General features: G+C 38.0%; 1 protein-coding gene across 1 annotated transcript in view; it reads right to left on the bottom strand.

Annotated features, from left to right (window-relative positions):
• Positions 1 to 15,576, bottom strand: part of SEMA3A (semaphorin 3A) — a 165,656-nt gene that overhangs the window by 87,766 nt on the left and 62,314 nt on the right. The window contains exon 4 of the mRNA XM_008629577.2: positions 10,443 to 10,562. Within this exon, the coding sequence (XP_008627799.1) occupies positions 10,443 to 10,562 (120 nt within the window). The remainder of the gene's footprint in view (positions 1 to 10,442; positions 10,563 to 15,576) is intronic.

Here is a 15,576-nt window from a genome sequence, read left to right as displayed (position 1 = left end):
AGCATACATTCCTGTACCTGGTCTCTACTCACACAAAAGTATTGTTTAAAGAAGGATGAAGGATTTTTTCTCTTGTAAAACTTTTAAGATCTTGAAATAACTGACTGTTACTTTATTTGTGTCATCTTATGCCAGCAAAATGTGATGCAAAAAGGTGAAAGGCTGTATGTATACTGGCAAAGAAACGTATTCTTTATACTTTTTAAAGGTATTTAGCAAAGTTACGAAGTGTACTTTGGGTAAATTCTATCTGCTCTTGTTTTGCAGAGATGCTTCAACCTCCAGCCATCTTCTCTGTGTGTCTGGCATATATGGGATTAATTCTTATTAACTTTCTTACATGACTCAGTAAATTTTTTCCTTAGGAAGCAAAGTACTAATTACTAGTCAAGTAAGTATTGTTTTCTTACTGAACTGTGGAATAGTGGAATTTTATGATTTGAATTAATTTAGATGGCAACAAATTTAAGACAGTCCTTGTACAACAGGGTAGAGAAGAGACTCAGTTTCAAAATCTTTTAAAGGTAAGGAAGCATCTGGAAAGTATTATGAAAGCTTTTTTTAAATATGTGTCCGTACATAAAGTGAGGATGGTCAAGATAGCAGGAGGAGAACAATTATTTCCTGTTCCACCAGGCAACTGCTGGAAATACCTGTGTCCTGCTGTTTATTTACAGAAACAGCAGCTTCACCTGTAGTTGCTTTTCTTTTTATTAAAGAAGAGGTAAGATTTAATGATTGTGGAGAAGCCACTTTTGTCATGCCAACTGCAGCTCCTGATGAAAGAAAGAGATGTCTAAGGAGCTTGAAAGCACACCAAAGAGGCCTTCCATTGTAGAAAGTGATTTTTTTCTTTCCTGAATCTGTTTAAAAGCTTTTAAATCCATGAGTGTTCTCATTTTTTCCTTTAGAGGAATTCCCCTTTTTCTGGGAATTCTGAATCAGTGAGAGTCTTGTTGTCAGAAGCAACATCAGGAAGAGGTTTTGAGGAGAAGATCAGGCATGAACCTCTCCATCACTGCTGAGTTGCCTGTGCCATGGCCATACAGAGCCTCCCTGGGCCCTTCCTGGGACTAACTGGAGGCCAGTCACCATGCCAGTGTACCATTAACCTCATACAATGTGAGCATGCAGAAACTATAAATATTAGGTTGGTCTGAAAGCATGGGAAAAGGCAGTGTTTTCAGACTCACATGTCTCTGAGAGTTAAAACATATCCTACAGCCTTTAAAACAGGCCTGAAAGGCACTTCATGGCATGCCAGCTACCATAAAATTTTAGGCAAAGACGAGTGAAGTTAGTTCACCAATAAGACCTTTGTTAGTTTCTCGTGTCTGAGTGTATAATATAACTGGCTAGTCTGCTGTTCAGCATTTCACTGTGCTGTTCAGCACTGCGGTCTGTATGTGGAACATCACCCACAGCTAAAACCTGCTGCATTGTGACCTTGGCTGTTTAAAGATTATTTGACAAGATGTTGGTACTGAGCTACAAACACAATGCAGTCACTTCCTTCAGTGGCAGACATCACATTTACGATTCTTCTTCATGAGGTTAGCAGCCCCGTCAACTGGAGCCTTGTGAAGCAAATCCCACAACGAATAATGCTGCTTTGATTCTGATCTATCCAAACCTGAGCTCAGTAACTCCTTCTTTCAGTTTTGTTTCCTCCTGTGCCTCTAAATCAAGAAAAAATTCTATTTATAAGTCATTTCCTCAATTAAGTCAGTCTATACTATAAGCTGGCTTTCCACTGTTTTTATTACATTGGTTTCCCAACAGATGGTGGTTTGTTATTTTATTTTTTTCTCCCCCATGTTGGTCGAGAGATCAAAGGATTTAGCCATACTTTTCTTTTGTTTCAAGAGGTGTGTGAATGAAATTTTGCATATGTTGCATGACTGTGAAGTTGGGTTAATGTTTTCAATTGTTACTCTAACAAGAGGCAAATGCTGAACTTCTGTGTTACTAAAAACATTATGGGCTCTGTTGATGAGCCAACATAATATTCCCACCCAGAAAATTGGATCGACATCTTAATGTGACTGCCATACCTCTTAAAAGTACAATCTATGTCTGTAATGAATTAGGAAAACTGTATCATCTCATGGTAAAGTAAGGTAACCATGTGTCAGTGGGAATATTTACATTACGGGAATAAATAATTCATCATAACATCCTTTAACTGATAGGAGAAATAACGAACATCCAAATGCAAACAGTGGGTGTATTTTCAGCTCCTCTGGTAGTCATTGCTAAAATTAATTTCCTTAAAGTAGTCACAAAACTCTGAATCATCCTTCTAACCATGCTAGAAATTAATGTGGTTTTTTTTCTGTGACTATGAAAATGAAGAGTGTACCTCAGTTTTTAGCTACCCCAGTGTAAGTCATAGGGAACTGCACTGAAGACAACTAGTTGTAGGAAAAAACACCCCATACTTTAAATCAATTAATTAAACCCAGGCCCTAGGAGGGTCTTTAACTTGAATCACTCATTCTCTGAGCATATTCAAAGTTACCCGTGGTTTTAAGACATGGGCTCACAAATCAAGACATCACATGTGGTATAAGTGAAAGTCCACCCAGTGGTTCTGCGTGTGCACATGTGCACGCTCCATTCTGCAAATTTACTTCCATGGAGGTCTCTCTCTATCTCAGTCTTTTTTTCTCCCCTCCAGCAACATAAACAAAAGTTTTCCCACAGTTCTGAGACTTATTTCTTTGAACCTAATGAACATGTTGACTGGCTTTGGTTTCTTATTCATGGAAGCCATTCAGCTGTGGCACACTGTATACAGCTCTCCACTGTAATCAACCAGCAGTTCTCAGCCACCAAGGAAGAAAGCCATGTATGGTGAGGGAACAATGGCCTCCTCAGTTATCTCCATGGAAGCATGCTAGTGCATAGATTCCTCTCATTAGGAGACTGGGGGTTCAAATTTGACACTATTACTCACACTGGACCCTTTTTGCATTGGGAAAATCTAAAAAAATTTCTGTGTTAACAATTATTTTGTTAGAGTTGTTTTTCTCCAACAGTACAGTACAAGATGCAGTATCTTGCTAGTACCAAGCTTCCTTTTGTGCCACTTCATACCTGTAGAGATCAGACCAGATCCATGGAAACACTGATGCTGTCTCCAGACCATTTCCTTACTAGTTCTCCTTCATCTCAGGGTTTTATTTGTTTTATTTAAAACCAAACTGCAGAGTGCTGGACCATCACCTGCAGAGTGACTTCCACTTACATTTTCTTTAAAAGATCTGTATAAAGTAATATTAAATTAATATGGTTCTAGAGTTTGTTTTTCAGTTTGGTTTTGTGTGGCTTGGTTTCTTAAGAATGAACTGGGAGGTCTGCCATAGCAATTTGGATATATTTATCAAGTCCTAAACAAAAGTTAGTTGCTGAATAGCTGAAATGATCAGACTTGAATAGTGATTAGGGTTTCATTAGTGGTTTCTGCTGTGCAACAAATGGCCCTTGCAGTTGTAAATTCCATGTCTTTGTTCTGTTTCTCATCATATCTTATACCTCCACTCAGTATGACTTACTAAAGAACTGTGCTTCCATTTTACCCTCAACCATGTAGTCTGAGGAATAAAGGTGAAGAAATAAAATAGCCACTACACTGTTTTCACTTGTGTTAGTTTAAAACTTGATTTCATTTCCTGCATGTAAATGTTCAACTTGTAAATCTCAGAGTGAGCCTCAGACATAATTACTGACTTTGTCACTTCAGACATAAATATATTCCAAATTGCTTAGGTGTAATTATGAAATATGCAAGGACAGGACTGGATGCACTAAATGACAGCTCAAAACCTACAATGTTCGTATTTCCTGTCAGTGATTAAAGCATGACCACTTTGCTAAGTACTTTCCCTCCAAAAATGGTATTTGTACCACATCTGAATTTTAAGATATTGAGCCACATCCTCTGCATACTTATGATCTGGAATAGCCCTATCCTTACAAATACACTTTTACATTGGTAAATGGAAGGTCAAATGGATCACCTAATTGTCAAGCATTCAGCTGTCATAAAGGCACATCCTCCTTAATTGAATATACCAGGATAACAAAGACTACCTACATATTTAATTTATCATACTTTTATTGTGTGTTTTACATTAACAGTTTAGTATGCATTATAATTTTTATTCAGAAGTAGATTCTTATCTTGATAAAATAAGGTACTTGGGAAAAAAAAATTCAAAATTTTTGGTTTTAGTGTCCCACTTTGCTGAGGATGAAATATCCACTGCAGCTGTGTAGACTTTCCCAACAGTGAGGGGTAGGAAAGATGTCAGCCATTGCTGCCATGTGTGCTATTCAGTTGAGAGAAGTTTACCTCATAAATTAAACTATTCTGACAGCTAAGTTATCACATAAAGCCTAATAGTCCTACTTTAAAGGATCTGCTCTGGAAATAAATGTTTATTGGAAATATATTTTGCTTGCGGATGACAGGATGAAGTTTTGAAAAATCGGAGTTTTCCTGGTTTAACTTCTCCTTTAGCGAAGCAAGTGTTCCAAATACAGCTAAAGTCAAAGGAGATCTGCAGTGTATTCAAAGACAGGCCTTCATAAATAATAGCATTTAACCATGAACCTGATTAATATTTGTTTACAAAGGGGTTTATGGAGTTTCTCAAAAACTCTTTTAAATGGGAATCAAGTTACTTCTTTGTGGTGACCTTCTACTTCTGTAATTTTATCACATGATAATACAACATAACAGGAGGTGCTATTTGGGACGTGGCACTCAACCTATAAGAAATGTGTACTTCTGCCTGACAGTGCTTAAAAATGTGTAGAGCTTCCAACAGCACATCCTGGTTTCCTTACTGAAATACTTGTCAGACCTTACCAGAACAACTGATTCACTTAGATTGTCATATGAGAAAGGACTGTCATGTTCTCTCCCATTTCCCTCTACTCCTCTTGTAAATGTTGTATTTGGGTCGTTGAAAAGTTCCCATATCACATCCCTTCCCAAACAATGCCATAATGAATTATGGCTTGGAAAAATAATTAAATGCTATATATAGCTACATATAACTTTACAGAAAACCATACACTTAAATAATATGCTAAGAAGGTGATAGCTATGACAAGATTTATTCTTTTTTAACAAGTGAAGGTAAATTGTACACGTGTGAAAAGCCTGGTTTTGTGTGAAGTATTTTTACACAGGGTAGCCTAAGGGACTGGAAATCAATGTCATGTGGAGCAGCAGAAGTGATGGTTTACAGACTCATCACCTCCAGAGGACTCAAGCCCCTTTGTTTTGTGATTTCAGCCACTGATCCTGTGAGGTGCCTGAACAGATGGGTGCCTAGCACTGACAATCCTGTTACCTGCCATCTTCCACAGACAAGAACATTAATACAGCAAAATGTTCTAGTGCCTGGGATTTCCCTGTATCGCAGAAATCACTGCTCAGCTTTTTATGACGCAAGGTCAAGTACATCAGTCTTCGAACATCTTAGAGATGTTTTCTATTTCTCCATGGTAAAACTACTCATGCAATGGAAAGAAGTGCTCTAAAAGGTACTTACACTGCTCCTAAGCTAGAGTTCTGGCTCTTCAGTTTTATTTTCCTGTACTATAGTAACAGGGTATCTGGAAGTTTGAAAAGTTAAAGCACCTGTGAACTAAGGAAGGTTATTGCAGTCTATAAACTAGATCTTTTGATGGCATTTCTCTGTGATTATAGTGATGCTTAGAATGAGTATGTCACATGTAACAGTTCCATCAAAAATGAGAGTAATCCTTTAACAGTGTCCTTTTCCTTCACATTTTCTCTATATAAGCATATAAATACCATATGAAGGTATAGTTAATTAGACGGAAAGAAAACTAGCCTCAGGTGATTTTTAACTTAAAAAATCATTTGCTCTAATGTTTCACTTAAAAACCACAGCTCAGAATCTTGACTGATGTAAATTGACACAGGTCTGCTGTCTTCAATGAAGTTAGTCTAATTTATGCCACATCTACTACTACTGAAATCAATGTTTCATCCTGAATTTTTACATTAGAAAAATACAACATGTGTAGTACCAGCAGTAGCATTGATCCTTCAATTAATGTGTTTCTTCAAAGTCATTCTTTTAGGAAAAAAATGCTCTTCCATCACTATATATATATATATATATATATATTACACAGAGAGAAAACAAGAGAGGTGCATAAATGTGTCAGAACAGGATGTCCATTACTTAAGAAATGCACTCTGAACCTCTTCTAATATGAAGTAAAGAAGGGATAAAAAAGAGTGGAAAGTATATTTCAGCAAAATTTTATGAGTTCAACCAAAGATTTTTAAAATACACAGAGTCCGGAAAAAGAAAATATGTTACAGGTGGTAGCATTATATAACTTCATATGCAATAACTTAATGTTTTATGTACATCATAAATCTAAACTGAATTTAAACCTTCTTTATTGATTGAGAAATAACCTGCAAGTAAAGTGATCCCAGATCTTTTAAGTTCACGCAGTTTAAAATTAGTTTTAATCTGTTGGACAATGACAAGAAATTTGGAAGGCAAACAATTTTGTAAAGCGCTTGCAATGACTGTCTGAGCATTAAAAAAAAAATAAAAAAGGTACTATAGGGCATTCTCTACACCTCCACCTGTATGTAAGGGTAAAGTAAATGGAAAATCCTGTTCTTACTGAAACAGGACTGTTCCCGGCTGATTCACTCAAACTACCCCAAAGGGAGCCCCGGGGAAAGGGAGCAGGGCTCCTTCCCCCTGCTCAGGCATGCACAGGCAGGTGCATTCTGCATCCTGTTGTGAATTTCTAGGGGGTTTAATGCACCTCTGTGTCTCCCTGCAGTTGGATTTGTTCCTTTCATGCACAGATCTGACTTCTGTAATTTTGCAACCATTAAGTAAAACATTCCTACACATCCAGCCCAGTTTCCTCAGAAGTCAGTGGGTGCAAAACACAGCTGTACTAATCACTTTCTTGTTTTGTCTGGTAATTGGTTTCTTGTGTTGTATTGCATTATGAGGACAGAATGCTATATATTGCCTAACCCCAGATCCCTGAAGTTTGTGTAGGTTTCTGTGTTAGGTCATCTCCCCTAAACTCATGCACATAAAATGGATGATATCAAGCTTTAAATTTGGCTGCCCTCAGGTATTTTCTGCATATCCACATACTACATTCTCTCTAAATATGTTCTTTCCTGCTTCCTCATGGCTTACGTGCTTAAAGACTATTGAAACATTAACTTTATTCTTCCCTCTAAATACTGTGGTTATTCACTTACACATCTGGAATGGATTTAAGCGAAGATTAGTCTGCTTTACTCCTCAGACTGCGGTGTAATTCACAACATACTAGGTTGTATACATTCACACACATCATTTTTAATCAGATGCACAGCATGCTGTTCATATCCTTTTAGCTTTTTATTATTACTTCTTATACTGTACTTCATCAGACTCAATTAAACCTGCCTAGTTCCATCACCAGAAATTATTTTCTTCAGGTATGGAATGGGGCTGTGATACACTGCTTCATATCAAAGAGATATTCAACAGATATAACAATTCATATTCCCATTACTTTATGACTGTCACACAAAGTAATTTACTTCCTTTCCCCAGTCATAAAAACTGTACCATATTCCAGCCTCCTGCAGCCTACTACAATTGCTTCCAGAGTCTCCTCTATCACTTGCCACTCTTTTCTTTAAATTTTACTTCTCTACCCTCTTCAGTTTGGCACACACTGATTTCCTCTTCTTCATTGGATTCAGGCAGGTGGGTTACATTCCAAGCTCAGAAAAACAAGCAGTCGTACTAGAGAGTAGGAACATTCCCTGACTATTCCCCTAATCAGTTCACATTTACCTTTGTAAGTGCTTGAAAAAGAAATAAGCAGATGGTGAAGTCAGTTAATTTTCCACAAGTGTTGTGGCAGAAAAGAAATCTTCAGGAAGTGTCTTAGATGTCAGTTTTTAACTCATAATCAACTGCTTGTCTTTGCTTATACTTTTACCTTTTATAGTATGCGAGGGAGGTATAAACTCTACATGGTACAGAAGCAATGGCCCTTTGACATCCAGTGCTGCTGTCCGACATGAGAACATAAACCATCTGGCTCTCACAGATGCAGTGTGCAGGGGTGCAGGGGTTAATATTGTATCCCCCTCATTCATGGTGTCTCTAATAGCTACTGTCAATCAAGCACCCTCCTCTTCCTCAGCTCCCAGAGGAGAAGCACATCTGAAATGCCTGGCTAGGTAGTATGGGAAAAGAAGGAGCAGGCTCTAGCTGAGAGAAGGGACAAAATATTTTTCATTGCAAATCTAATAAATTAATTTATTAATCTGATTTTCACCCTTTAAAGAGACAGAACCCAGGCTGACTGTTAGATTTGGCAAAGCTCAAGAAGAGGTGGGTACACTGCCTCCTTCCTGCCTCACTTTCTCTCCACATGGGCAGACCTGGCCTGAAAAAGCAGTAAACCCTCCTGCACAACTCTCCAGAGGACACAGAAACTTGTGCCACTGGAAAGGCAGGTGAAGATGATTTCACTCATAGCTTAATTATCTAAAGGAAAACAAAAGCCAATGGTGTCCAAGGCAATTCAGATAAACATACTCCTAATTTCCCTCATTTGCAAAGGTGAAACCAAGGGTCATGAGAATGATTCGGGCAAAGGGGGACTTAGAACCTTACTGCATAAATGAAAAAAAAACCCCAAAGAACAAAAAAGTCCCCCAAGAATTTAGATTTTATTTATAGTTAGGGACTGCTAAAAAGCTAAAACAAACCTCCTCTTTCACTCCAGGGCCAAATGCATCATTGATTCAAGACTTTAAAAACCCAGAATGTTAAACTAAGGTTGGATCTGGCCTCTCATCCCTGATCATCATTTCTATAAATCCTTGATAAAGTGTGTGTTAGTTTTATGGTACAGCAATAAAACAGCCAAATGTAGAACTAAATGACCTCATACAAGCTATCTCTGCGCAGATAGATTCCCTTGGCAGATAGCCAAGGATTGATTGACACACATCTTACGGAACTAGAGTTAATTAATATGTCTACCAATTCCCAAATGGATCTCAGGAAGCAGAGAATCTGTTTAATGCAGTAAGCAATGACATACTGTGTGTGGTCAAGAGACAATCACTAATTGCCAAGAATGCATTGTAATAAAGCATTAAAGAATATGAACAAAACCCTTTCTGCTCTGCAGCTCCCTTATCCCTTCAAAACCTTGTTCTTAGAACATTTTAAAGACTTATGTTTCAAATATCAAAAGACATTTTCATAGGGAAAAATAGTTCCCAGACTATGAAGTCAACACTCAAAGGGTCTGTTAATTTTTCTATGAGAAGAAATAGTCCTCATTCATTCAACAATGATGTTTTTATTTACAAGGAAATCTGCAAACCTGAATTGCAAAAGCATAAGGTAACTTGAAAGAGCTGGTTTTTTGAAGATCACAGAAGCTACAAGTAACACAATTATGGATTCACCAGTAAAACATACCCATAAATGCTGAAAGCAGATCAGGAGTCTGACTGCTAAACTGAAACACTCCATTGAGCAATACTCAGGTAAGCCAGACAGAAAATACAGTAAAGGGGACTAACTTATATTACATACTCATCTTAACAGAAAAATAAGAGATTGGCTGTTCTGGAGAGAAAAAGTATTGAAGGGCAGCATAGAGGCATTCTAGTCAAATCTTCAGCCAGGAAAACCAGTGCCTTCCTGTGAGTGAGTCTGCTTTTTACCACGGAAGACCATGCTTATCTGTTTAGTTATGATGATCTCTGACAAAACGGTACAAGAACTACCGCAAGAATTCTGCAATACTAAGCAAAAATCAACAAGAGATTAAAGAAATGGGTGAAAAGAGAGTGATTTGTTTTTCACAAAAAACTAAGGAAACAAAACCTAGGTCACATATGAAAAACTGTCCTAACTGTGTGTTAGGACAAATCTGAGAAGGGGGATTTATGAAGGTGTGACACTATTTTAATTCTCAGCTGGGAGAAAGCTGAGGTGGTGTCAGACTGTACTGACTGGCAGGAAACTAAAGACAGTGTTGGGCCCAGAATAAACACAGTGGTTGAACTACCCCTCTTACACCTGGTACCTGTCCCAACTATTAAAAAGAAGAGTGCTTTTTAACTTCATGAGCATGGTAGAATGGGCCTACTTATACTTATTTAAGCCCCTGGGGGAAGGGATGCTGTGCAGGGGAGAAAAGTTAGAGATTCTGCTGTGATTTATCAATCAGCACGTCAGCACCTGATTCAGGAGCAGGTCTTACCAGATTTGCTTCCCAAGCCACAGAAACTAGTGAGAGTGCATTTTGGCAGCAAGAGATCATAGGTAAACACCAATAAAGATTAAAAAGAGGAAAGAGAAAAATATTGTTTTAAGATAGTTTACCTCAGGATGGCTTCCAACTTCAATATAGGTGCAGACTGGATGAAAAGCCCCTGTTCCACAAGCGTACAGGTGGGTTTGGTTGTAAGCCTTAAGCACCTTGATGAAATTAGCACATTCTCTCTGCAAAGAAAAGGAGAAAATAAAAATTATTCATAGAGTTAATTCAGTGATTCTGACTAATGGGAGCTCTTCCGTGTTAGAGATATATGGCTGAATGAACAGATTTGTAAAGTGTGATCATTTCATGCTGTTTATAACATTGTTTACTGCTAAGCATTTAATAAATAGCCTGATTTAATTTCTCATTTAAATATCTTTGGTTGCTATTTAATAAAGCATCCAACCCTAAAGAAAAGATTACAGAAAAAAAGTCCTAATTTTTGTTTCAGACATGCTTCATCTTTGTAATTTATGCTATTGCTGTGTTTGTAAGACAAAACCCATTTATAGAAATGTGTCAGAATGAAATAATGAAGAAAAATGGACCAACTGTTTGCTTGTATTCAATTAAGTAACAATTAGAAGAAAAATGGGCCAGATGGAAGGAGTTGATGAAAACCAAATCATTGATACAGCATTTTTAACAATCATATGACTGCTGCCTCACCCCCACTGTCTGTGTCTAGGGGCCAGTCTTACACATATGAATACATATGTTAAACTTCCATACAGTCATTGACAGCCCCTAGAATGTAAGCTTTGCAAGACTTGGACTTTATGTTTTCTTCCTAAATAAATTATCCATCATGACTTATTTTAAATCTCAGCAAATTAAAGCTTAATAGCAACACTAACAATCCCTAGTACAAACACTATCTATTATCTGTTAACAAAACTGTCATCATTAATGACTAATGTAATTAAAACGGATAGCCAAGAGGACAACTTCTTCCATTTGTTTAATATTTTTATTTCAATCAGGTCTAACATTGAAAAGAAATATGTCAATGCCTGTGAGTCGGTCTACAGACACTATTGAAAAAAATGGATTTCAAACAAAAGGAAAATGACAACAAAAAAATTAAATATTTCCACTAAGGTTTGTGTTTAAGATGAGAAAAAATTTCCTCTGCATATTTGATTACTTTTTTGGTACAGTGCTCAACTCTACCTTTCCAAGTGGACCAGGGCCCATGGAAACACCACCTGAGCTACCGCCCCCACAAAAATCTCCTTGACTGGCATCCTCCCTCTCTGTAACTTGCTTGCTAATTAAACCAGATATTCCCGAACACAAAATAAAGGCTCTGCCAGGAAAATGCATGTGCAGTTTGAGGCATGCCTTAGGCCACCACAGGGAAAGCAATGAACTTACACAGATGAAACACTGATTCCCTGCCTCACACAAAGGACTGTACTGGAAAGACATTGCTCTTACAATTTTATTGTATATTTGCATAACAGAAAATGGCAATGTATTAAAAAGAGCACCCAGAGAAAAGCATACAGAATCTTACTACGTCCCTGACTTACTGCTGTAAACTTATCTTTTCAACAGAAATGGAAAACATAGAGATAGTTAAGGTAATCCAACAGGAAATTGAAAGAAATAGAGATCGATGATACTCTTAATTCTTTCCATTCTGACCTTTCTTAATAAAAACACACACAATTTCTGGTCCATTCTTACTCTTCCCACACACAAGTATAAGCATGTGCATACATTTATTATGTTTATCCACAGACTGCTTTCCACTGTCATATGGTAGAGTACTAAGCAAATACCTGGCATAAATTGTAAAAAAAATATGTTTATATATTTTTATTAATGTTGTTGTTCTTTGCTGCTTTAAATAAAAGAAATACGGAAAACCCATGAAAGTGTATTAATAATTCAATGCTTACAAGAGTAAAATGGGCAAATACCCCAAATTCATGTCACATTAACAAAACTGAAATAGATCCTTTCCTAAATTCTGATATTCTGTGTTTCAGATAGAGCATCTGACTTTGACTCCACATAATTTAAAATTGAGCAATGATGTGTGTGCATTATTAAATAAATTAGAAGTTTCTCACTTAAGAGTTGTATCTGGCCAGATATAAACATAACACAATTTCACTAGGACAGCGCTTTGCCTTGTCAGGTTTAATGTATCATGATTTTAAAAATGTCTTTATGGTCTACTACTACCCTTCATTAAAGTTTTAAAACTACCTACCTGAAGAACATGAAGTGTTAGAGGCTGGTGGCCACATACAAGATGCTGTGAGTAGATGGGCTGGATCCACAGCCAGTGTGAATTAATTGTGCTGATTTCAGAGGAATTATTCTGATTTACAGCAATACACCACCTGTGACTGTACATGTACTCAGAATCCCATAATCACAGAATATTCTGAGTTGGAAGGGACCCACAAGGATCATCAAGTCCAACTCCTCAGTGAATGGCCCTGACAGGGGCTAAACACACAGCTTTGGCATTATTAACACCGTTCTCCAACCCACTGAGATCATTCAACTGCTTATCTGTAACATACAGCAAGAAGGTATTAGATAGCTAATGCTTTAAAAGTGAGATGGAAAAACCCTACTTAGATTAGGGGCAGGTGTCTACTTTGATTTTTGCGGATGAAATTAAGAAAAATTCTATCACCACCTTCACTGAATTATTCCAGATCAGCCTATAGGAGAAGGTGGATTAACCCTATCATAGCCATATTTGAATATCCAGAGGATTGGTAGTAGTGTAAATGAGAAAATATCAGTAAAGTGACTCCAAATGTACAAGGTATTTCCAAAATCAGATTTAGCTTATTCATCCTTGCTTTCAAGCTCTTGTACAGGGTGTTTTTTACATTAGTTGTCTGAGAAATACACAACCTAGTTAAACAATGGGGAAGGTAAATACCTACAGCAATAAACCTTTGACTATGACAAATAAATTTATATAACATTTAAGGTTCCTAGTCCAGTTCAGACTGCTCTTATAGCTCCCCTCTGTTTTATAGCTGCATAAAGGAACCATTAAGGTCTATTCAGTAAATTCTCATACACCGCTCTACCAGATTAGGTTTCTTTATATATTTTACATGGTAGTAAAAAAATAAATAAAGAGGGGTATTAAACCACAATAAATGACATCAAAGTAAAGTTACAGTTCTGATTTAAGCCCTTGTCAACTCAGGAAGTTCAAAGTGAAGTTTCTGCCCTGCCTGGGAGACGATGCTATTCTCCCTGGAACAATACCAACAGGCACACGGATTTCCATCTCAGACTCCTTCCTTTGTCTAATTGTGCTCAAGTGCAGCTGCACAGGTACCCCATTATGTGTTGAAATGTTGTACCTCGTCCTTTTATATTCTGAACTTAGCAAGAGTTTGCTTTGGGATGGTGAATATTGGGTTTTCCTGGTTTATGTGACTCTGGGACAAAATAGCTTCCCACAAATCTGTAATAAACCAACTTTAACAGCTTAGAATAATTTGCAGAGACTCTGAATCTCAGCACATGTGTATGACAAAGAAGGTATCATGGAAAATGTGTGTGCCCTGAACACAGTTTGGGTCTGCCACTATGTAAGACTTGTGTGACTGACTCCTATTCCCACTCGGTCTCCCCATTCCTGCCCTCACAGGACGACTCCTTTAGTGGCATCCAGGCACCATCACTCGTGAAACCTGGCAGGCAGCTCTGCTGGTGCCGACACTGGTGGCTACGTCAACTCGACTACAAAGCAACTCCCCAACCCCCTTGGCTGGAGGCCTGGAATGACTTGGGTGTCTCCAACTGGGCTTGTCCCACTTGGCAGCAGAGTCTTCCCCTTCCAGACCCCCGGGCTAGCACTATATTGTTGGTGTGAAGGTCTGTGCCAGCAGGACGAGGCACTTCACTGTATGACTGCAGAGTGTAAGGCACTGAAAGGAAGACAAAGACAACAAAAGGCATGTAGTATCTCAGAAAATACGGCAGACAGGGGAAAGCATCCACCAGAGGAAGAGGAGGTAACCCAGAGGCAGAAGCTGTAAGGAACAAATTCTCAGGGAATTTAAACACTGTGTCTGCTTGTGCGGCCGCCCAGTGCTTTTGTATCCATTTTTACTTTCCCCAAGAAAGGGATGTTGTTTTAAGAGAACATATTCTGGGCATATCCATACCCTTTGGATATTGCACTTTGTCAAGCAAAACAGATGAAGAAAGAAATTAGACTTAAAAAAAATTATTTTCCGGGTGGAAATTGGTTTTTTACATACTTGAGAGCAGGGTGTTGAGGGAGTTTAAATACTTTTAGCCTAATAATGTGAATGAAAATGAATGCAAGGTTTGAAAGATCTCTCTGTAGGCAGGAAAGTATTACATGGATGGGTTATGAAAATAAACGTTAAAGAAGAGGAGCACTGGGACCATCATAGTGAATCATTACAAATTCTTGCTCCTAATAATCTTCATTATAATGGATAGTTTAATATTAGGAAACTTTTCTTGTCTACATGAAGGTAACCACTGGTTTATGCCCTAAAGCTTGAGTTTATATATACATACATAGAGCAGAAAGCATAAGTGCTTGCATATGGCATAGACTGATTGAAGTAGATATTCAAAGGGAAAATTAGGTACTGTAACAAGGTACATCACGTGGGAGTTACTGCAGTCCTCAAAATACCCACTAATTTATCTTGCCTACCCCTGGAGAGGATTAATCCTCATTTATATTTCAATAAATGCTCTAAGGTTTGCACAAGAGCTTTAGGTTCTGCCTTTGGCCTTGTACAGAAGTGCCTCTATCTGAAAATCCAAGCAACTAAATCCCTACATCATGTCTGAGACCTTCTAGCACAGCCTGCAAGGTCTTCCTCTCTCTTTTCTGACACAGAGAACTTCTTTAGATAGCTACTTTTTTATGTATATAACTGCTGGATCTGTGTCTGCAAACAGTTGTGATGGCAGAATTGCCAACCTACAAAGCATAGCCAAAGGAATGGTGACGTGCAGTAGCTGCAGCAGTCACCACAAACCTTGAGCACAACCCAGTTTGTTTCTCTGTTTGAAGGAATGTGGACTATAACCTTCACCAAAGCCCAAGCAGCTCCTACAGGCTTTCCTGGGGCTAGTTTGGTGTATAAGTGCACCAGGGCATCCAGTTGAAGCCATTCTACCTTGGGTCTGGAAGTTAAAGGTACATTTGGCCACCTG

Source organism: Corvus brachyrhynchos, unplaced genomic scaffold (genome assembly GCF_000691975.1).
Source record: "Corvus brachyrhynchos isolate BGI_N302 unplaced genomic scaffold, ASM69197v1 scaffold50, whole genome shotgun sequence".
Classification (NCBI taxonomy): Eukaryota; Metazoa; Chordata; class Aves; order Passeriformes; family Corvidae; genus Corvus; species Corvus brachyrhynchos.
Note: the sequence above shows the minus strand (reverse complement) of the source record. Positions and strands in the feature narration are given on the sequence as shown.